Source organism: Tyto alba, unplaced genomic scaffold (assembly GCF_018691265.1).
Source record: "Tyto alba isolate M040663 unplaced genomic scaffold, T.alba_DEE_v4.0 Super-Scaffold_42, whole genome shotgun sequence".
NCBI lineage: Eukaryota > Metazoa > Chordata > Aves > Strigiformes > Tytonidae > Tyto > Tyto alba.
This window is the reverse complement of record NW_024881318.1, coordinates 17,366,625-17,389,955: the sequence shown is the minus strand read 5'-3', so window position 1 is coordinate 17,389,955 and position 23,331 is coordinate 17,366,625. Positions and strand designations below refer to the sequence as shown.

The window sequence follows — 23,331 nt, the reverse complement described above, 5'->3', positions numbered from 1 at the left end:
TTTAATTGAAGAAAATGAGTAATATAATAATAAAAGTTTGAGTTCTTTAGGTCACATAACTCAGCATGCTCTAGTAGTATAGATTAGGAAGAACTATTAATCTGTAATAACTTTGCAGCTATACTAGGGTTTAATTTTTGTTAGTACATTGAGATAATTTTATGTGACCTTAAGTTTACTCAAACTTCATTAAAAAAGTGAAGGAATTTGTCTTGCTTTAGCATAACCTGTCTGTGGCAGGTATTCTCTTAAAAGAAAGTCTAGTACAACAAAGAGTCTTACAAATGAATCATTACTGAAACTTCGGGATGTTTATTTTGTCACCTATATTAACAGGATAATGAACAGTTATAACATAGCCTAGACATAGAATTTGTGCTGAGAGTCCTGTTAAAGTTGTTTACAGTGTTAAATTTATGCATATGTATGCAGCTACAGCAAATCAACTTCATGACTTTAATGCAAGTAGTGCAGTCATCCTTTGCCAACCTGCCAAATGTGCAACAAATTTTGCAACAACATCAGGCTGTTCACCTGGAAGGAAGCCAGCCTGCACACACTGCTGAAGGCAGTGGCTCTTTGCAAACACAGCTGCTCACTCAAGAAGATGAAGGAAAACCTCATCAGAAGAGCTCTGATTTTCAACCAAAGAGTAGTTTAAGAGATGAAAGCAACAATGGCTGTATGAGGGTAGGTATATCAGAGTGTCATTTATGAAAACTGTTCTGTTTATCTGAGATGTTATCTGTGCTGCTAAATTAGGAAATGTTTTTGCAGTGATTGCTGTAGACAAAAAAGATACTATTTTTGTGCATATTTAGTGCATGGTTGCTATTTCAATGTATATGTAAATGCTCTTTTGTCTGCTTTTCTGATTTAGAATCATCTGGATGTGAATGTTTCTTTCAACCTATTAGAAAGTCACAGCAGAGAAATGGGATTTACACCACCATCTGAAGATCTACATTCTTCAACACCTACTAAACCACTTCATCTCCTAGCTTCTTCCTCAGACATCCAGAAAATGCCAAAGCTTATCCCTATTGAAAAAAACGTGAATTACTCACATGGATTTCCTTTGCTTAAGCTTAAATCAAGTTATCATCTCAAACCAGCATTTTTACATCCAATAGAAATGTCATCACCTTTTGCTGGACCACCCCCAGTACCACGACTAGCTTGGAGTTCATTAGATGCCTTATGGAATCAGTTATCGTACACACCAGGAAAGAGTAAGTCAAAAGAAGATACAAACATGAGTAGCTGTGGCCCTGAGATCCCAAGGCAAATGCATGATGAAGACAAAAGATGGGCAGAAACAGTGCATAAGGGACCTCCCAAGCACCTGAATCTAGATCAGTATGAAGGACAGCAAGAAGTTTCACCTCAGCGGGAGTTCTCTGCAAATGTGAATATGGACAAAGCACTGGTCACTCAGAACCTGGCTGGTGTTCCACTGCTGCACTTGCAACTTGATCCAATACCTAGTCTTCCACCATTTGTAAGGCAGCCAATCACTACTACTTTAATACCTGTTAAACCTGTAACAGAGGAGGCTGACTGCAGAGAAACACTAGAGCATGCAGGAATATCACTACTCCATGCTGATTTACCTCAAAAAAAGAAGGTACTGGATTTTAGTAATATGTTTTTCTAAGTGGTAGAGTTTTTCAGTTTCATGGTTTCTTATTCATCAAAAATAAGTTAATGTTTTTGGACTATGGAATTTGGAAGTGTTCAGCACAGCTACAAGAAGGATCTGGAACTAAAGTATCTTCTTATTGGCATGTCAGTATGAGGCAGGCTGCAGGCTTGGAAATATTTTTAACAATAGTAGATTGATTGCACATGCCATAGTTCATCAACACCACAGCCCATTAGTAATGAGTGTAAGGAATTTACTGTCTAAAACACTGGATAATATTTATATGGTAAAATACAGTTCTGGTTTTACATAAATTTAAATATAATTATTTACAGAAATCGAAGAATGCAGTAAGAAATCTGCTTGTAAGGGCAGAAATAGAATGCTAAAAGGCTTGGTAAGAAAACATTGTCTTCTGAATGTTGAGAAACTGATGTTTTGAAAAATGTTGTTCTGATAGACTCTAATATGCTTGTGCATTCCAGTTGAAAAGAATGGAAATGTTTTTCCTTGAAAGGTGCTTCTTCAGTCCTTGTCTACAGTGCACAGCCCCTCCTACCTTCATCCTCGACTACATATATTAGAAATGCAGATGTTAGTGAAATACATTCTATGGTGTGTGGTTTGACCCCAGAGGGCAACTAAGCACCATGCAGCCATTCACTCACCCCTTCCCTGTCAGTCCAGAATGGGAAGGAGAAAATAAAGTGAAAGGCTCGTAAATTGAGATAAAGACAGGGAGAGGTGGCTCACCAGTTATGGGCAAAAGACAGACTCATTAGGTGAGGGCAAAGAACATCACTTTAATTCAAACACTAACAAAAGCAACACTTAATAGACAAGGCAGGACAGAGAGAAACGCCACCACATCCAAAACACAATTCCCACCTCCATTCCCTTCTCCCCAGGCTCAGCTCTGCTCCCCATCTCTCTCCCTCCTCCCCCAGCGGCGCAGGGGGCAGGGGATGGATGTTACAGTCAGCTTGCCACTCTTTCCTTCTCAGGAGGTGGGGGAAACGCTGCACATCCCTCCCCTGTTCCATGTGGGTCCCCTCTCACTGCAGAGAGTCCTCCACAAACCTTCTACGCAGTGAGTCCTCCCCATGGGATGCAGCCGTTCCCGAGCTGATCCAGTGTGGGTCACCCCTGTGTGTTGCAGTCCTCCCAGCGCCAAACCACAACAGCGGGGGCTGCTTCTCCCCTCAGCGTCCAAGCTTATTTTAAGTGCAGCCACCTGCTCCTGTGTGGGCTCCTCCACAGGCTTCAGGTTGGCCTCTGCTCCACTGTGGACTTCCATAGGTGGCAGGGTAGGTGGCCCTCCCATCTCACCATACAATACAGAGGTCTCTGTTTTGGTGCATCTCCCCCGCTTCTTCCTTCCACTGACCTTGGTGTTTGCAGAGGGGTCCTTCTCATACCTCCTCCTCACAAGTCCCAACCCCCTCTCAGGTTCCCCTTAAATACATTATCACAGAGATGCAGCCACCATTGCTAATTGGCTCGGCCCCTGGCCAGAGACAGGTCTGACTTGGAGCCAGGTCAGCTTTCAAGAAGCTTCTCACAGGGGCCACTGCTGTAGCCCCCCCCACCCGCTACCAAAAACACTGCCACAGAAACCCAGCACATAACAGAGAAAATTCCTATCTTTTAGTTTACTTTCAGAAAATAGTTTGCACATGTACACATTAGCTGTGATTCTGGTCTGATGCTGTTAATATTACATTTTCACTTTCTCTACAAATTGCTACAGGAGTTGTGTTTGTGTAACTGAAATCCAAACTGGACCTGCTCTTTTCATCCCATCTGTCTGGGGTTCTCTCTGATTTCTGTATCGTTTCATTTTGCTTCTTTCTCTCTGAACACTTTCAGGCACCAAAACTCATTCCATTTCAAGATGTCATTGCATTTGAACAACGCCACCAGCGTCATAATGTGTTCAGTACTTCCTTTGGACAAGACCAAACTGAACCTATCCAGTTGCTGAAAACTGATGTTGAACCATTTGAACTAACAGATGTGCAGAATAACAGAAAAAGGCAAGCCAAATTTTTAAAGTGGGGTCTTTATTTTGAAAGACTTACTTGTAATCTCTGCCTTCTAGCTTTGAAGTCAGTGGGAGTTTTTACAGCAGCTTCAAATAAAGTGGGATTGGATGTAATTCTTTTGGCAGAGAATGAAATAGTAAATACTACTAAAGACAGAGCAGGAGAAGCATGGCATTAGGGCATGAATGAATTGTTGCTGTTATCATGCTCATAGGATGATGATTCAAGGGGAAATGTTTTCCATACTGGTGTCTCTGATTTAAAGTCTTGTCATCTGGCTCCTTGCTAAATACTGTTTATGAAATGCTTTGCTGCTAACACAATATATCTCAATAGACTGCTGTCTGTGATGCATATCCTCACTGTTAAAAGTAATCTTCAAGAAGGAAAGGGTTATGCTCTTTCAATATAATTCAAGGTATAGGTTCTGGTTTTGAATCCAGACAGTAATTAGAAAAATTCTTGCTGAAAGGATATTTTATATTGTTTTGCTAGGTATGTTAGGAACTACTTTTTAAATGTGATTTATTCTTTGTTAATGTCATGGTTTGAGCCTGGAAGGCACCTGCTCACTCGCCCCTTCCCCCTCAGGAATGGGAAGGAGAAAATAAAGCAAAAGGCTCAGTAATCAAGATAAGGACAGGGAGGAATGTCTTGCTCATTATGGTCACAGGCAAATGACAGACTCTGGCAAGGGGAAGAAAAAGAATTTGAATTTAATTCAAACACTGACACCACCACTACTTAATAAACAGAGTAAGACAGTGAGAAGTATTACCACGTCTTAAAACCACTGCCTCTCACCCCTCCCTTCTTCCGGGGCTCAGTGTTGGTCCTGATTTCTCTATCTCCTCCCCTGCAGCAGCACAACTGTGCAGGGAATGGGGATGCAATCAGTCCTGCTTCTCCTTCCTCCTCAGAGGGAGGACTCCTCACATTCTTGCCCTGCTCCAGCATGGGGTTCGTCTCACAGGAGCCAGTCCTCCGTGAACTTTCTCTGACCTGAGTTCTTCCCACAGGCCACAACAATTTCTGAGATTCTCCAGCATGGGTCCCTCCCATGTGTTGCAGTCGTCCCAGTGGGAACTGCAACAGCAGCGGCTTCCCACAGAGGGCCCCGCAGCCTTCTTTGGGTGCAGCCACCTGCTCGGGTGTGGGGTCCTCTGCAGGCTGCGGGTGAGCATATGTTCCACTGGTGACCTTCATGGGCCGCAGAAGCACAGCCTGCCCTCTCTGCATGGGCTGCAGGGGAACTCTGCTCTGACGCACCTCCTTCCTTCTCCTCCTGTCTTCCACTGACCTCAGTGTTTGCATAGGTGTCTCCTTCACATTTCCAACTCCTGCTTCCAGGTTCCCCTTCTTAAATATGTTATCACAGAGGCATGGCCACCAACACTAATGGGCTCAGCCTTGGCCAGAGGTGGGTCTGACTTGGAGCCAGGGAAACTTCAAGAAGCTTCTCACAGGTGCTAACTGCTGTAGCCCCGTCACCTATCAAAAATCCCCACAATACACACAGACCCAACACAGTTAGTTGATTGCACAAGCAGTTAAAACAGTTTGTTTAAGCTGCGCGCTTACCTTTGTTCAGTTCTCTTACAATGTTAATGGGTTCCTGCTGTTTCACAGGTCTCTGTTTTCCATGGAAGAGTTAATGGCATCACTGCATCTAGAACAGAACGCTTGCTTCTGATTATGATGCTTTTAACTCTGGTGGTTGGAAACACAGACTCTGAGATGAGTTTTTCACTCCGAAGGTGAAAGGATCAGAAGAAGTTAAAATGGGGGTAAAAAAAGTAAAGTAAGAAAAGTACATAGGGATTATTTTTTTTTTTTTTTTACAAACCATTACTCAAAGGAGTTTTTAATTCTTAACAATTGATAGATAAGTAAGTGCAGCTGAAGCTTAAAATACCTGTTTTTATCTTATCAGCTGAAATGCTTGAAGCTACAATTGTCTTATAATCTACTTATCAGATATTAAAGAGAATTTTCAACTTTTTAAGTAAAATAGTCAGTTAGAAATTTTCAATGATAACAGATGTTTGTTTCTTGATGGAGTATTTCTTACAGATTCCTTACAGTCATTTTGTGTAGTAATGATTACTAAACACAAAATACAGATACGGAATGTTACGCAGTTTGTAATATTTGATAAAAATAGCTGATTAGACAATAATAGCTTTTGGTGTGATTGTTAAGTATTTTTATGAGTGCCTACAGCAGTTTTATATAGACTTCTGGTAGGCAAAAGCAGTGCTTTGAACTGATCTGTATGCAAAAGTAGTGTTTGTCTTTTCCACAGTTATTTCAGTGTATATTTCTTAATGGTAAGATTTCTTAGAAAGCAATTATAGGTATTTTTATTATTTTGGTGAAGTTCTTATTTTTTATTTGTGATTAATATGTTGACAGACAAAAGAGGCGTGATAAGAAACAAATGAAAGAGAAGGGGGAAAAGAAGAAACCAAGTGTGTCCTTCTGCCCAGATGACTCCATCATGAGTATTAATGATACAGTGATGGTTGTTGAATCAAGGACTGGGGTATAGAAAAATGTTTTTTTCTTTGTCTTTTTCCATTCAATTATTGATGAGAAATAAAGAAGCAGAAAACTGTAAACCAAAACAACCATGTAAATCTTTTCCAGGCTCTAGCCTGGAAACTGTACATCTTTCATTCATATACTTGCATTTCCTATAAACAAGAGATTTATTTTCATAAAGTATTTAAAGGTTGTTTTTGTTTTTTATGGGACATGAACTTGTCTATTTTGCTAGGATATTTGTCTGTATGTGCATTTAAAGTAAATATATACACAAATGGTAATAGCTTATTTAAAAAAAAAAAAAAAAGTTTAGCCTAGGAGTAAAGTAGGACAGATGACCCAGGCATTATTCTTTTCACATGAGGCTAGATGAAGATGATGTAAGAGTGACAGTGGGGAGCACAAGGTCTCAGTTCTAAGTCAAGAAACTGAGAAGATAAAATCTTCGTCAAGCTGGGTTTTGATTTATGCACTTCTGCTGCTTGTTTGCCTAGAGCTTTATGATATCTTTTAGCATATTTGGGGGTTATCCTTGCAAGTACCAGATTTCAAGCTGTCAGCAGGCTCTGTTTCTGGTCCACACCATACTTTCTTTGAGACTTCCCTGTCCAGCACAGCAGCTGGAGAGCCTCACCAGACCTGGGAGCTATTAATTATGGTACAGCAGAGGTAGCATATACTCGAAGAAGAATGAGAAATTTGTTCTACTACAGATAATCCCAAGGTACATATGGGAAAGAATGTTACATAGTCAGTAATTCCACTAAGTTGGAATGGAACAGAAGAATTAAAAAAGGGGGTAAGAAAAGTACTTTAAGATGATTTGTTTTTTTTTTTTATTTTTCAAATCATTACTCAAAGGAGGTATATTGTAAAGTTAACAGCATCAGGAAGGCCTTTAATTTGCATTGGAACTATTTTTTCAGATAATTATTTTTCTCCTTATATTAGGATCAACAAGCAAAACCTACATCTTACCTTCCGGGTGGTTTTTTCACTTCAGTGGGCAAGTACAAGTCTTTTTAATGCTTTGAGTGCTTAAATAAGTCAAGGAACGGAAGTTTGTTAGATTTCAAAGGAAAACTCTGTAGTCATCAAGATGTGGAAAACTCAGATTGTGTAGTCAGTCTGTGGTCAATACAGCATAGGGGCATATGGGATCTTTCCCCAGAAAATCAGAGAGACCTTTCAGGATGTAAAACAGATACTCAGTCTTTTTCTGGGATAGTCAATGTTTAGAGTATTGGTCTGGGAAGAGATGAATTTAAGATCTCATATCAATTATCTGTAAACTCAGAAAAATTATCCTGAAAATTGTAGAAATATTTTAAATTTTCCTAGAAGTGATAATCTTATGTTTACAAACAATGGGCTTCAGAAAATAACAGTGTGTTGAGTGAATTTCAGTAACTGGTTCACAGTGATTTCTGCTCATGTGATTCATCAGAAGAATACTGTAAGCAATGCTTTCAAATTCTAAATCAGTTTGTTTTTAAAAGATGGTATTCCAATTTTATTTGCCTGCATATTCTAATAACATGAAATTTAAGGCTCTTTTAAAAGAAACAATGTTTACAGTATTTCTAGATTGGTAAGTGAAGACCATGCCTTTAGAAATACATGCTTGCTTCTTGTACATTAATTCAGTATAATATTTAGTCCAATCAGAGGGCAAAATGCAATCCATTCTCTGAAATTTGGCCTTAGAGAAATACTGTTTTGCAAAGCTCTATAGAAATATCAATAAAGAAATAAAGGTATACATGTAATAAATATTTCCTCCCCTTTTAAAATATGAAACAAATTGTTTAGTTTAAAAATGACACGGGCAAACTAAGCCTTGATTTTAATTCAGTGTAACATTGTAAGTTACAGTACAGCTGCATACTTACGTAAGACTGGTAGTAGCAACTTTTCGTGAAATCATTCATGAAGTATGATTAGAGAAAGGTTTAAACTGTCTGTCAGAAATACAAAGAAAAACCTGATGGAGCCCTTAGTTTTTGGCTAATATAATTGGTTTCATAAATTTCTAATTCTTGCATTATTTATAGACAACTATTGTGTATTACCACATTTTAGACAGAATGGAGGAGACAATTGCTACTTCAGCAGATCTACATTACATGGCTTCTACAGGCCAAAAAACAGCAGCAACTCAAGATGCAAGTACAAATACTTATCCAGGTAAGGGCTGCCCATATGACCTACAGCAACCAACTATTTCTGGTATTGCTTCTTGTTAATTGTGATATTAGGTCAGTTTCCAAAGTGGAGTAAGTTTTTAAAGAGCAAAACAGTTTTTTGAGCTGCAACTTTTTGTTTCAAAAGGTATTAAACCAGAAGATATTGGAATACAAATTACAAAGAGTTAGTTAAGAGAATTATAAATAAAAATATTACTGATGCAATTATGTGAGAGTCTTTACATGCCTTCTGTAAGTCAGTTTTGCTGTGGCTTTTTCCAAAAGCTCCTTTTAACTTAGCCTGAATTTATCTAAATGCATTTTAGACAGTGTTTCACATATGACTGAAATTGTTTCCCTGCCTCTTCCCTTCTTTTCTTTGACTGTGAGCTGGGAAATGAGAAATGTACATTCAGATAATGCCATCAGTGTCTTTCCTTAAATTCATGCATTTTGGTTTTGTTTTTTTTCCCTATCAAGTGCTCAAATCATATCAGGATGTTGGAATCAGTGCTGGAAATGAGGTTTCTGAAGTTCGAAAAAATGAGTCAGTCATGTCTGTTCCTGTGTCAGGTGTGGTGGCTTCAGTTTCTCTACTTAATTTTTTGTTTGGAAAGTCTATAAAAATATTACAATTCTATCACTGTTTTTGTACATGGGGTAGCTTGATGCCGGATATAGATAAGAAGATGATAATTTTTCCAACTTCTTGAAGTCAAATGTGAAATAATACTCAGTGAAAAGTTGGCTAGAATTTTTCATGGACAGCACAGCTATGATTTCGTATTCCTGTATGAGGGAGTACATTTGTGGATTTTAGCTTGATTTCAGTGCCACTTAATCTTGGAGAGTTGGTATTATGAAGGCCACATGGATTGACCAGTGGGATGTTGAGACGTATCACAGCCCCACATGAAATCAAGCTGTTCCATGCATCTTCCATCTTCTGTAATAGCTATATGACAAGTAACAATGTTTCAGTCTCAAGTAGGAATTCCATTCCCAGTCAGTTATCATTTGGGTCAGTTTGTAGAACAAAAAATAGAAGGTAACCAATTTGGGGCTAAAGAAGATATATTTTATAAATCCTTGATAAATTGTACTACATAGAATTCAGTACCCAAGTATTTTCCCTGTGGTACCAAGTAAGCATATTAATTTTTCCTTTATTTTAAAATTCAACAGTGTTATTCCACATGGAAGATTATTTTATTACGTGACATGACTTTTTTGCAGATAGTTTGTTAGAGTTCTTTCTAGCTGAGTAGTATCATTTATTTGGATCAATTAAAGATGCAGATTTATTTTTAACATATTCAGGAGAGAATTGGAAACGAGTAGCAGTTTAGATTGCAGCATGTTGCTTTGATTTTGATCTTTTGAGTATTTTTCTGCTAATTAATCACCAAAATGAAAAATAATTCAGTAATTCATTGTTAGAAGCAAATATTAAAGAAACTGATTAAACTACACTGTCTATCTTTATTTTTAAAAGAAATGCTAGTCAAAGCTTTTCTTACCATTTAGTGAATGCAGACCTGTTTCCAGATAGTTTGTCTGAAGTTTCACGGCTTTTACTGTAAATGTAACACTGACTGTTATTCTTTTCTCATAGAATCATCTAGTGCCACTGAGATACTATCCCCAGACGTGTGTTTAAACTTAAGATTGCCCACTGAAGTGAAGGAGACACCTTTGCCATCCTTTCTGTCAGATACACCTGATTTGGTTAGCGGTCCAATGTACATATGGTTAAAATGTATTCTAAATACACTGTTCTGTCTTACCTCATGAATTTGGGTTCTTTGTATCTGGATGAGTCAGTTGTATAATACTGTAAAGAAGATTGTAGTTATTTTGTCTCCAAAACAAAAAGACTTTCAACTCAAAGTTGTAAGAGGTAGACACAGGAAATGGTTAACAGTGTACTGTAAACAATGTATGCAAAACACATAGGTATAATTCTTCATAACCTTGTTCTTATTTAGAGTAACCATGAATATATCAGTGTGATTGACATTGAAGACAGTGACATCCTTAACAATTTGCCCATGATACCTGAGTCTGCAGAAGAGGTAGCTACAGCACAGCACAATGAGAAGTTTGAAATTCCATCTGCTGCAAAACTTTATCACATGGTAGATTCTGTTACTAATGCAATTCCATCCAAGTCACTTCAGAAGAAAGGTAAACCATTTTGTTTTTAAATCAGAAAAAAAAGCCATACGCTTTCATTGTAATACTCTTGCCTCCTACAGAAAACCTGCAGCCTTTTGCCAACTCATGTCCTACTTTTTTAGTTTTATGCATCAAAATATTTACACATTTATACATTTGACTTCTTTTGTGACAATTCTTGCCTCCTAAGACATACTGTTAGGTGTAGCACAGCTATGCCTAATTACTTGCAATACGTAAATTTTTGAAGTTTATTCAGTGATATTGGGGCACTTTTTTTTTAGTTCAAGATGATCATCTGAGAAATGTATCAAGCCAAGTTCAAGAGGAAGATGAGAAGTTGCATTCTGCTAGCGATAGTGTAACTTGGAACATAGTACATGAAGATGACAGAACTTTACCGTCTTCGGGGCTTCCATCCAAAGTAATTGGCAAAGAATACTTTTCCACAGAGCAGCAGGAAATGCATGTGCAATTACAGACACTACAAAACGTAACAGAAAATATGGAGGAGGATTTCAGAAATACCAAGCTGGTGAGTTCTGACTGCTGACTGTTGTGTCTGAAACAGTTTATTTTGTAACTTCTTTCAGCTAAAGACAAAATCTACACTTCAGAGTTACGTATTTTTAAATCTGCTTAGTATATATTGAGAGAGATCGAGAATAATACACAGTTCTTTCACATTTAGTGTTGCGTGTATTGGCTGATGTGATTACTTAAACCAAACCAAATGCTAGCCAGAATGGTGATGTTCTTAGCAAATGGGCAGAATGTGTTTAATCTCTCTGTAACTTGGAATAGCACAAAAGCTCAGGCTTAGCAGGAGACCTCTTTGGCAAAGATTTCTACAGTTTTGCCTCTGCAGAACATTATGTGACTGTTTCTGGAACCTGTTCCTATGTATTTCATAAAATATTTGCATTTTTAACATCTTTATAAAGCTAAACATAGAAGTGAAATAAATGCATTTTGGCCACAGTGCATTCAGGTGATTTTGTGTATAATTCAGGAATTACTATTTTATAGGTCATGGCAGAGATAACAATAAAAAGTTAAACATTCTCAACAGCTGTGGAATGCTGGCAATTAGTTTTTTCACATTACTTCAACTTTTTTATTAAGTTCAGAGCTAACTGGGAGTGACTAATCCAAGAATGAGCCAGTAGGTTCTGATTTTACCTAGCTGGTAAAAAAAATTCAGTTTTGAACATCCAGAAAACTAATTCAGTTTACAGTTCCTGTAGGCCTGGTTTAATACAGAATGAATTCAGTAGCACTGTGTAATTCCACAACATCTACGTTTTGTATAATCATTCAAACTAATAGTGTCCGTTGCCTGTTCTTCCATATATTCCCAGAAATGTAAGGTCCTCATTGTGTCACCTACACACAGTAGTTTTACTAAGGTGGATTATTTAATCACTTATATTATTCATTAAGGTGATTATCTAGGGAGATTTTCGAAAGCCTGTGGTGAAGCGAAATCTCCACATATCCCTCCTGTGTTTCAGCATTTCACTGCATTTGAGTTTTAAAACAACTTCTGGGTAGCTAGCCAAATCCTGAAATCCATTTTCATTTTTGTGCTTATTTCGGCGCACACCAGTTGGACATCCATTTTACAACAATTTCTTATGTATTAGGAATCAGGTTTGAGACCTATTTGAGATATTTTACTGAACATTATTCGTACAATCTAGTCAATTTTAGTTTTCACTTTCTAGTTTTAAACTTCAGGAAACTCTTAATATATGAAGAAAGTGGAAATATTTTTATTTCTATGGTTTTTAGATATATTGGAAAAATTCAGCTATTTTTAAAATAAAAATAATGTGATGATTAGGAGTAAAACCGTTCACAAGAATAATACAGTTCATATGTATTTTCTTAGAGTAAGGGACCAGAAGATTGAACTCTTTAGATCATATTAATCTACCTGAACTACTTTGATTCCTGAATTATCTTACTTGTTTTGAATCAGGGTACTCCATTACAATGTTTCTAAGATTTGGAGTAAAAAAATTTATTTAAAGCAAAGTTTGCATGAATATCTGCAATATAAGTCTCAGAAATACCTTGAATCATATATCATTACTTGGGGTTTGGGTTTTATTTATAGCTAGTGAAAATAATAGAAGATTTTGAAATGGCTGCCAATTCAGACCTTGGTGCTCATCCTTCATTCTCCGAAGATGATAGAATCATTGGTGATGGTATGTGTTCAGTTAACAGAAGGATAGTAAACTTGCAATTGTATATTAAATTTTACTAACTTTTTATTACTGCTGAAGTTGAATGCAATCCCAAAAGGTGTTATTGAAATATGCACCAAAAAATCAAAAATATGAGAAACAAAATCAACGGTAGAAAATCTGAGTGTTACTGCTTCAACAAAAATGCACTGGAAAATACCTCTATACTTCGATTATTTCCAAAACCACAATGCAGGACTTGGGTATAGGATTTTAAAGATGATTTTAAAGATGATAGTATGTATTGTTGTTGTATCATAAAATCGAAACATGGTGCTTAGGAGTGCTTTGTTTGTTGATATAAAAGGATGCTAAATTTGTCCTCAGTTTTCTCTGTGTATATAAAGAAACTTTCTTCATGCATCTTTGGTGGCTATTTAGTCGTAAAATCTGCTGATTTTCACAGAAGCTTGCATCAGCTTAACTGTTTGCTAGAGCAGTTTGAATAACTTATTGTTTATATAACAATATATAATATTGAATAACTTACTGTTTATATAACAATAGTTTATATAGTACCTATTTACTTATAGCTACTGTACTGTGCCAAGAAGGAACATGCTAGGGGTACATACTTCACGTCCATTTTATATTCATACCAAACCATAGTCTAATCTACATATGAAGTTAATACAAAGCCAAGCAGTAGAACCAAATTATGGCTATATCTGTGTTTATACACAAGACAATATTTAAGATGTTCACTAGCTTCACACAGAGTAACTCAGACCTAAGTCTTTTTGTTCATATGTACAGGACTGATATATACATACATACAGCTCTGGTAATGCCCTTTCATAGCAAGGCACAACTGATTGAGGTTCAGGTCGTTTGAGGTTTGACAAATAAAGTAAATATGCTACTAACAAATATATATGAGTGATAGTTTTTGCACTGCAGAGTTTTTTTCATTGGTCTACACTAATTACTATATTATTTTTTCACGGAATCAGAACATTATTTGACAGGTGTGATTTTTGAAGATGTTACAGATGATGAAAAGGAAGGTTTAAACTTGGAATATCCTGTACCCAGCTGTACTACATTAGAAGTACACTCTCCTGCATCTGCAGTCTCTGCTTCTAACTTTCCCAGTGGCATAAAGTCATCTTCTGGTATAATCTTTAATGCTTATTTTTCCCTTTTTCTCCTTTTAAAAATAATTAAACATTTTTTTCCTGATGTAATACTTTCTCATTGCTGTTGCACAGAATGTTATGTAATGACAGTGAGCTCATAAAAGTCAGTTGTCAGTCCTTCTAGACTGCATTATTCAGAATGGCTATATGAATGTGCATTGATAATCAGTTTCTACGTTAAAGACAGAAGAGTATCACTAAGCTTTGAAAACAGTTCATCAGTAAACTATACTTGTACTCAAATTCACCATTATTGAAAGAAAATTAGTAACTTTGTTCTATTTCTGAAACCAATCACTCTGCTGATTTGTAATTATTCAGTTAGGTGTATATGAATATAAGTAGGCAGAGTGCCACAGAACACTCACAACTTCCTCCCAAAGCTGTCTTTATCTTCTCTGTCATCCTCCTATGTTCTAGAGAGGTGAGATCGCAGTTAAATCCAAATAACAGCAGCAAAATAAATTGTTTTATATCAATGTACAGTAATCACTTACTGTCTCCTAAACCATTATTTTTGTGTGATCTCATGTCATTTTGCAAACTGACAGTAAATTGATTTTTGCAATTTTGAAGACTGCAGTAGCATTAAAAGGAGAAGGAGAAATCACTAGACAAGCAACCTATTGCCTGTGTTTACAAATGTACAGTGTCTTATTTTATTTGCATATTGCCTGCCTTGCTTGCATTCAAGCTTCTAAAAATGACATATACTTCATGCAGGTGAACATGCATCTGACAGTCACACTTGCAGCGATCTATCTTAAAATATCCTAAAACATGGTTCCTATATCTGCATACAGTAGAAGTGAATCTCAAATGTCATGCACACCCAGATAAATTTTATAAACAGTAATACCCCTACAGTTTTCTCTTTAACAATAAACTTGTTACTTGCAAGCTAAGAAAACTGTAGGTTATATTAAATTGGAACTTTAATTTTTTGAGAGAGCAGCTTAGCTTATGAAGGATGATAGTGCTTTTCCTTCCAAGACATCCATAATGCTCTTCACCCCTATTTCCTGAATTCCAAGAGTTTGTAGCATGACTTCTTCAAGTGAGGGGCAATTGTTAATTTTCCATAGAACACTGTATAGTTAATTGGAACAGATAATTTCCAGACAGTTGGAACCGATAAGCTTAGTTGATTGTGGCAGAAAACTGGTAACAATGATCTCATCTTCCTAGAAAAACTGTCCATGTCAGTCCAGGAGCTGTTAATTAATGCTCTCTGAAGACTGTGTTAACCTGGCAGTTGACATGCCCTCTCACGGGTCATTAAGCCTATGTACAATATTAACTTACTTTTACTGTCAACATCCTAAGGTTGATGTATTTCTGTGTTTTATCCCACAGGCTGTTTAACATGTGTATTTCTAGTCTGTGTACAAGTGCAAGGCTTTTATTAACAAAGGCTGTTTCTGTTTCAGGCTTTCACGTATGCAGAGATCTATGTAATAGGTATGTATTTTGACATTGGTTTTGTTGAAAATTTGTTTACTTTAAACTTCTAACAAAGAGGGGACTGTTAAGGTGGAACTACCACTTACATAAAAATCTAGGCATTCATTTGCACACTGAAAGCCTTTTTATTGGTTAATTTCAGGCATTTACTCTGACTTTGGTAGTGCCTGTTAGATTTACTTTATGCAAAAGCTGCAGAAGCATTTGAAGTTGCTTTCTAGTTACAAGTAACAGAGCTGTTGATGTAGATGCTGCTATTGTCTATGTGCATTTGTTATTTCTCCTATTTTCAAAACACTGGTTTTGAACAATTATGTATGTAATTCTGCTAGTAGTCAGAACCAGAAAGTTTTTGAAGTCTTACCATATGAACAATGTAAAGCAGCAGACTGAAGATTTCAAAACTGGAATGATCTTATGCGTTAAAAAAAATAGTCTGACGTACACATTTTTTTACTGTTAACTGCTGTTAGTCTTCTGGATCCAGTTGTGCAGTAGAAGACAGTAGCTGGGTTCCCTTTCTTCCTGGTCATTCTGCTCAGTTACCCACCTTTATTCTTTTTCTTGAAGCATAGCAGTAAATGGAATGATTTTGTTTATTTTTGCAGCATTTTAAGTGAAACTGCCTGTTGTGACTGAAGTAGATTGAGGAGTGATTACATAACCTTGACGATGGGCGCATGGCAATAAACTTTAGCAGATGGTGATTTTTACCCAAAGCAGTTACTTGGAGCAACTATAGCGTGTAATCGTAAACTACATGAGATCTGTTTTTTATTGAAAGCAACTAATTAAAAGAGAGGAAAGAAAGGGACAGAACTTAGGTTAAACTGTTCTCTCACTCACACTGATTCTTGCTCAGAAGGTCATTTAGAGTTGGGGTTCCTGAAACTGGTAGCATCCCACAGCCTTATCTCAGCATGGGCAGCAGTACAGACCCTGTTGGTGCTTCTGCCTTTCTGCGCTGCCAGGCTCAGCCTCCTCTGGGCCAGCCACGTTCAGGCACCCCGGTGGAGCTCGGGCGTTTCAGTTCTGGATTGGGCCATATTTCTGGATGGTTTATTCAAAGCCCTCTTTGCTGCAGTACCCCTGATATAGTCAGGTCTTGCTCCTGTCCCATTCACCCTTAGACACTGCAAAGTTGGCTGAAGTGTACGTGATGACAGTGAAGCTAAGGTGATGGCTGGTAACTTGTTAAAGACAGTGCATCTGCACACGTTGCCCAGGTATTGCTTGTGTGCACTAACACAGTGAGATTGTAGGGGAAAGAAAATTCATTCCAAAGACTTCTGGTAAAACAACTTGAATATTCTCGTTTTAAGTATAAAAGGAAAGATTTTAGCTTGTTGTTCTTACAGGCATGTTCTACTTTACATTAGTAACATTTTTTCCCCTGCATAACTTTAAGTTCATTAGAAGATCCCCTGCAAATTACTGGTCTGAGTGGTGTTACTGACATCATTAGTGATCTCATAATAGAAGGTGGCATCTCTCCGTCGGAGCTCGGCTTTACAAAACAGCAAGCTAAGAAAATCTCTAGGTAATACCATGGCTGTTTTTATTATGTCTTAGTTAAATCATTTTAACCCTGATTACTATTCTCGTAGCTCACACCCTGTAAACAATGAAAGCAAGCATGCAATTTGAGTTGATGTTATTGGGACTAGTATTAGAACGGTTTAATAGCCACTGTTTTACTGGCCATTGTTGTCAAATGTGCTAATTGTTTTTTATTATTTTGGTTTTAAAATTCTTTCCTTTCTACTTGCTTGTTCCTTCTTCTACCAGGTATAAGCTGGAGCACAACTCTGTATATACAGCAGATTCAGTTCAGCCAAGGGAGCTAGAGCCTTCTAAAGCAGTTCTGAAAGACAACAGAAATTTCCTGTCAGTGGCAAAACAGCTTCCAGCCCCACACTCCAGCTTGTCATGCTCTCTTCCTTGCTGGAGACTTCTACGTCTTCCTGACAGTTATACAATCAGCTGTGTTCTTTCCTGGGTTAGGTTGAAATTACAGCTGTTTCCTACTCCTGTTTGTGGTATCAGTTGCCTACGAGGCAAAAACACAGTTGTTCAGGACGCCAAACAATCTGTTGTCAGTGTAGTGGTTCACACCAGTTTAGGATATCTGTTCCAGGATGTTCTAAGTATAGTGTAGTGCTCTGGTTTACTTGGTCTAACGTTTATTCGAATTGTAAAAGATGCTCAAGAGCTTCAAATATAAATCTGTGCAGAGATCATAACATCCTTGCAATCCTTTGAGAAACATATACATGTTGCTAGTGGAACTGTTTTGTGCAATTACGTGAATATTTTCAAAATCACTGAAAATTTCAGAAATACGTTCAAGTAGTATTTAATCAAACCTGAGCAAAGACCTAAAGTCAACTCAGTTTTATGTACTGATTTTCACATACAACTGTGAGTACTTCTGATAATGACACTTCTCTCTGTGCTCAAGTAAATCACTCTCAAATGTGTCAGAGTTCTTCTAATCTCTGAGGGCTTTAATGCTTCAATCCATAAGCTTTCAGTTGAACTGCAGCTACTAGAGATACCTTATTTTGCTATACTTATATCTTCTGTTGGTTCTGGAATTATTAGTGTCTGCCGGTCTTGAAAGTGAGGGAAATTTCAAAATGGGCTGCAAATAATGAGGCATTTAAAATTGAAGCACTGCTCTCAGCAAATCTCGTATTTAATTTTTAGGTCAGTGCTTTTAGTTTTACAGTGAAGATAATATTTCCTGGCTGCTTACTCTAAAGACTATTGCAGGGTGAATTAGTAATTATTTCTGAAGAGCTCTGAGGATGAAGTTATGTTAACATTTCTTATTGGCCATGTTTTTCTGTTGTTAGTATTCTGAGTTAGTGTTTTTAAAATTACTTTTTGCAGGTGGACCTGTGGAGGAGCTCGTAGAATGAGAGGAGGGAACAAAAAGGATGGTAGAATCTCATTGATCTTTTTTTCTTTTTAGATACCTACACCATACACGCTGAGAAATGAAAGATCAAAGCAAAATGACTTGCAGGTTTTTTCTGTGCCAGCCTATAAAGACAGTAACAGATGGTCCACATTTAACACTTTGGTCCTATTATCTGAATGGAGTTGACAAATAGAAGAAAAATTTTAGGAAGCATCTTGGAAATTACTTGTGTGACAGGATCTTAGGAAGTAAAATTTTGCAGAAGAAAATTTCCCTGTTTGTTACTTTATGCTTTCCTCTGAGTCAGAATTTTAAAGGGATTGAAGTATTCTTACTGTATCATGTAGTTGCCATTGTTTACAATTTAAAGGGTGTGCTGGATTATTTCCCATTTACGTTTGCTCTCAGGGTTCACAATTCTGCTGATAGACATTCTCAAAGAACAGAGAAGGAGAAGAAAGAGATACAGGCATGGATGAAGAGAAGGCGAAAGGAAAGAATGAGAGATTATGTGAAGAAACTGGATGAACAAAGGCAGAAAGAGCATAATCCATTCAATTTAAGAAACAATGTGGTAAGAATAATGTCTATCTTGAAGAATAACTGTAATGTATTAGACAAGGGTTTATTTTTCAGGTTAAATAATACAAAGGTTGTTGGTGATTTTTTCCCTACTTGAATGTTGTTTTTTTGTATGTATGATTTTATTGTATTGAAACTGGCCGTAGTTGTGTCAGAAGTGATCAGTAAGCAAATAGACCCATTCTTTGCAGGCTGTTGTAATGACTGTTGGCTGCAGGTGGCAATTATGACCTGTCCTCCAGCTCTAGAATCAGGAATTAGAGTCCCCTGACTGTAAAGGATATAGCTGTAACATTCACTGATAAAAGCTGTATTTTGTCATGGAGTCATAAATATAGGAGTTGTAAAGATGTGTTTATATACTGTTTCATCTTTTCTCACACCTCCCAAAACCCCCCAGCGAATTTAAAAAGTGGAGTTTGGATGTCAACATCCTTTACAAATGTGATAGGATACTGAGGGCAGCCATCCTTGTCGTTCACACACAGAAGTGTATGCAATTACAGAGGGTCAGCAGAAATGTTAAGAGTATGGCATATATCTCAAGTATCTGATGAATTTTGTGGTTGAAGGCTGGCTTCAATAAAATAATGCCTTCCCTCCCAGAATTTTTTTCATTTTTAAGTTCAATTATTAGAAACATGTCTGTAGTCTGATATATCTCTTCTGTTCTGCACTGTGCTGGAAATAACAGAAGGAAAAAGAAGGTACAAAAGTAGTTCAGAAATAAAATATGCATTTGTCACCTGGATACTTTCAGGACCTGAAAAGCCACTGCTGAATCAGGGAAAGCTCCAGGGCTACAGGAGATGAGACCTAGCAATAGCAAATATACCCCTATACTTTTTACTCATCAGCTGAATGCAGGGTATGCTGTAAATTCTTTCATGGGGAAGCTCTACTGGTTTTAACTCCCAAGCAGCAAACATGTAACACACAAAAGTTTCCTGTTACTAAATAATTCTGTAGTATTCACTTTTAGAAAGAGTAACAAATCTCATCTATGAAATACTGTATTTCCCCTGGTTTTAAGAGTCTTTCAGAATTGAACCTTGCTGCTCTTTTGTGCATGTGTAGAGAGAAGTGATTCAGGAAAAATGGGTCCTGCTTTTCTTCATCTCCCATGTTGCCAAACCATAAAAATATGTTTGATATTTTTGTTACAGGCTTTTCTCCTGAATCATTAGATGGAAGGATTCTTGGCTTTTGGTGTTTCATTTTTGTTTTGTTTTGGTTTTTTTTAGAAGAAAGCATTTAAAAATTCAAATTGTACTCTAGCAAACACAGTTCAAAGAACAGCCCTGCCCTGTTTTTTAAATTAGTTATTGTTAGGAACATCACTGATTTTTAGGAAACTGACAGTGGGGCCATTTGAAACTTTGAGCTTGACAGTGAAGACATCTCCTTAGGAATATTAAATATTTTAAGTATATGAGCTATGCAAGATGTGACTGTAAGCTTTCAGTATATTTTTAGAGATTGGAAATTTATAGAGACAATCTTACCTGAATTTCCTGGTAGCGTCCTATGCTTTCATATTGTTTTTCATTCTGGAAAGTGTCTTAAACAGTAACTTTCAAGTCAAATAGGTCTGCATATTGAGAGTGAGAGGTTGGAGTGAGACCACAATATTGAGTAAATTAATGATTATTATGCTTTCTTGCACAGCACTGTAGTTTTACTTCAAAGGATATTAAAGTATTCCAGAAGAAGAAAGAAGAAAAAGACAAGTAAGTTTCTGTAAATGTAACTGGTAGTATTCTTATTTATATATTAATTTTCCAGTCTTAAGGAAGAGGTAGTTTTAACTATCTTGTCTATGAAACTTCAGACATGAATGGCATTTCAACCAAAAACATCAATAATTGTTTGCTTTACCATTTAGTAAAACTCTGAACATGTCTCATCCTTTGATTATATTTTTAATTTTCCAGATATAATTTTTTTTTCCCCAACATTGACTCATTCATTCTGTCAAATCCTTTGTTAATAAATATTTTAGCTTTTTGCTAATGATCTTAAAAGGGCTGCTATATCTTATCTAAAATTGCAAAAATATATTCTTCTATTCTGGTTACCATGTAGCCTTACAAGACTCACAAGCCAGCTGCAATTAAATGAGTGATAGCATGAGTTAATATGTAATTTTATTTCTCTATAGAGCCCTGTTATCTGAACATCACAGTACGAGAATATCGCAAGCACTTTCTCTTATGAATGAAATGTTATCTGAAACAGTGGTGTTACCTGCAGATGGACAAAGGCCATTGTCCAGGATAAGATCACCTCAAGAGTACAGAAAAAGGCGTATGGCATCTACTAAAGGGTAACAATTCTAAGCATTAACCGTGCACTGGTAGATAGTTGGTATATGATTAATTTGAGAGAAACTCTATATTCTGGCAGAATCAAAGATAAACTTTGTCTGAATCAGAGAACTCTTAAGTTCCTGTACCAGTCTTCTTCTACCCACCTCGTTTTTCAGAGCACAGGTAAAGTTCCAGGATAGAGCATTAATTTCAGTGTAGTCAGTGCTGTACAGAGCCTGCTGGTGCTGTCCAAGGGCAGGCTAAGTACATCAGCCCTGCCAAAATCAGAAGCACTAAGGAATCTCATGCAGGAAGCCACCTCAGGAGTGGCAGTAACTGCTAACTGATCAGTTTAAGTCCAACAAAACTTGCTCTTTGTAAAGCCAGTTTGATACATCTTCACTGCGATTGCCAGCAGTTCTGATTCTGGTGAGGTTTATTGGCCCCACAAGCAGTGTGTGATGATGATCCTCAGCTAAGTAGGCTGAAGGTGATTTCTGTGGCCTTACCTTGTCTGAATAAGCCCTGTTAGATTGAATTTGTGTGGAGGAATGATATGTCATAGACAGTCATAAGTATTTGGGCTTTGTTGTTTTTTGTTTTTTCTTGTCGTAGAGAGCATCTGAGCAGTCCTGTTCTGCCAGAAAGGAGCAGAATTGCTGCCAAATCCAGCTTGGGTCAAAAGTACACCAGTTCACCCCAACTCTTGGTTTAACACAACCCAGTGGTAAGAACAGAACTTCCTTACTGAAGATGATCTTCAAGTTGCTACTGGATTTTGGGAGGGAGGAGCTTTAATACCTATGTAGAAAGTCAGATTTACAATCCTGGAGGTTTCCTGCCATGAGGCTTCTGCATCTGTGTTATCATTGGCCTGTTAAATGATGAAAGTTACCATTACTTATCTCTTTCTAAATCTAATGTAGCATAATTTGCCGTAGCGAGAATACTGTGTAACCAGGAAGCAAGCTGATAGATTAAAATTTTGAAGCATCTTTTGAGTAGTTTTGATCTGCTGCACCTGACAGGAAATGGTTTTTTTTTTTGTCTTTCCAGGAAATGCCCGTATGCTGCTACAGGAAAGTACTTCCAGACGAAGAATGAGGAACGCTGCAAACTGTCCTGTTAATTCTAGATACTGTAAGTTACAAACAGCAATGTCATAATACTGTTCAGCTACATAATACGGGGGAAATAAAAGACACAGAGAACACATTTCAGAATACATCCTGGTTAGAATTTATGCAACACAGGCTTCAGATACAGCATTAGTTTAGAAGAATCAAAATCATAATTTTTCCCCATATGAAATTCCTTTTCATTAGAAACTTGTAAAATATTTTAATCAATCACCTCTGTTTAACTTCTGAATGGTTTTAGACAGGTGGCAGTTCCAAGATTACTCAAACAAATATTCTAGATTTCAGTGATTTCCTGAAACGGGCATTATGAAGTCATGAGGGACAGAGGACTTGAGTCTTTCTTTCAGCTGAAACCCACTGAGAGAGTTAGTTAGCAGTGCAGAACAGTACTTTCTAAGTACTTTAAAGTAGGAATTCTCTTTGTTATCCCTCTGTACAGTATCTATTTAAGATATTATTTTGTCACAATGCTAGACTGGAAAAATCTATGACTGAACTTTTTTAAAAAAAAGTTTTTTAGTGATCCTTTCTCCTTATGCCTATCTATGTAGGTCCGTGTCCTGGTTTGGGTTGAAATAGAGTTAATATTCCTTTTCAGGGACTAGATGAGTGCTGTGTTTTGGATTTAGCTTTGGGTTTGGTATGGGAAGAATGCTGACAGCACACTGATGTTTTCAGCTGCTGCTGAGACCAAGGACTCCCCGACTCCCCATGTCCTGCCCGTGCGCCAGGGCACAGGGAGCAGGGAGGGAGCACGGCCACAGCACCTGACCCAAACTGGCCCGTGAAATATTCCATATCATGGCACGTCATGCTCACTATAGAGAGGAGGGGGGTTGGGAAGGGGCTCTCTCTCTCTCTCTCTCTCTCTCTCTCTCTCTCTCTCTCTCTCTCTCTCTCTCTCTCTCACTTC

The 23,331-nt window shown here is 37.3% G+C and overlaps 1 protein-coding gene across 1 annotated transcript in view; it reads left to right on the top strand.

Moving 5' to 3' along the window:
- The window catches only part of CPLANE1 (ciliogenesis and planar polarity effector 1), a 64,038-nt gene that overhangs the window by 37,925 nt on the left and 2,782 nt on the right, over nt 1-23,331 (top strand). The window contains 20 exon segments of the mRNA XM_042804498.1: nt 433-690; nt 881-1,627; nt 3,515-3,681; nt 6,106-6,235; nt 7,189-7,243; nt 8,320-8,424; nt 8,904-8,996; nt 10,039-10,151; nt 10,412-10,610; nt 10,886-11,136; nt 12,724-12,817; nt 13,810-13,971; nt 15,426-15,456; nt 16,868-16,999; nt 18,794-18,959; nt 20,636-20,697; nt 21,129-21,293; nt 21,892-21,959; nt 21,962-22,003; nt 22,333-22,416. Coding sequence (XP_042660432.1) covers nt 433-690; nt 881-1,627; nt 3,515-3,681; nt 6,106-6,235; nt 7,189-7,243; nt 8,320-8,424; nt 8,904-8,996; nt 10,039-10,151; nt 10,412-10,610; nt 10,886-11,136; nt 12,724-12,817; nt 13,810-13,971; nt 15,426-15,456; nt 16,868-16,999; nt 18,794-18,959; nt 20,636-20,697; nt 21,129-21,293; nt 21,892-21,959; nt 21,962-22,003; nt 22,333-22,416 — 3,124 coding nt within the window.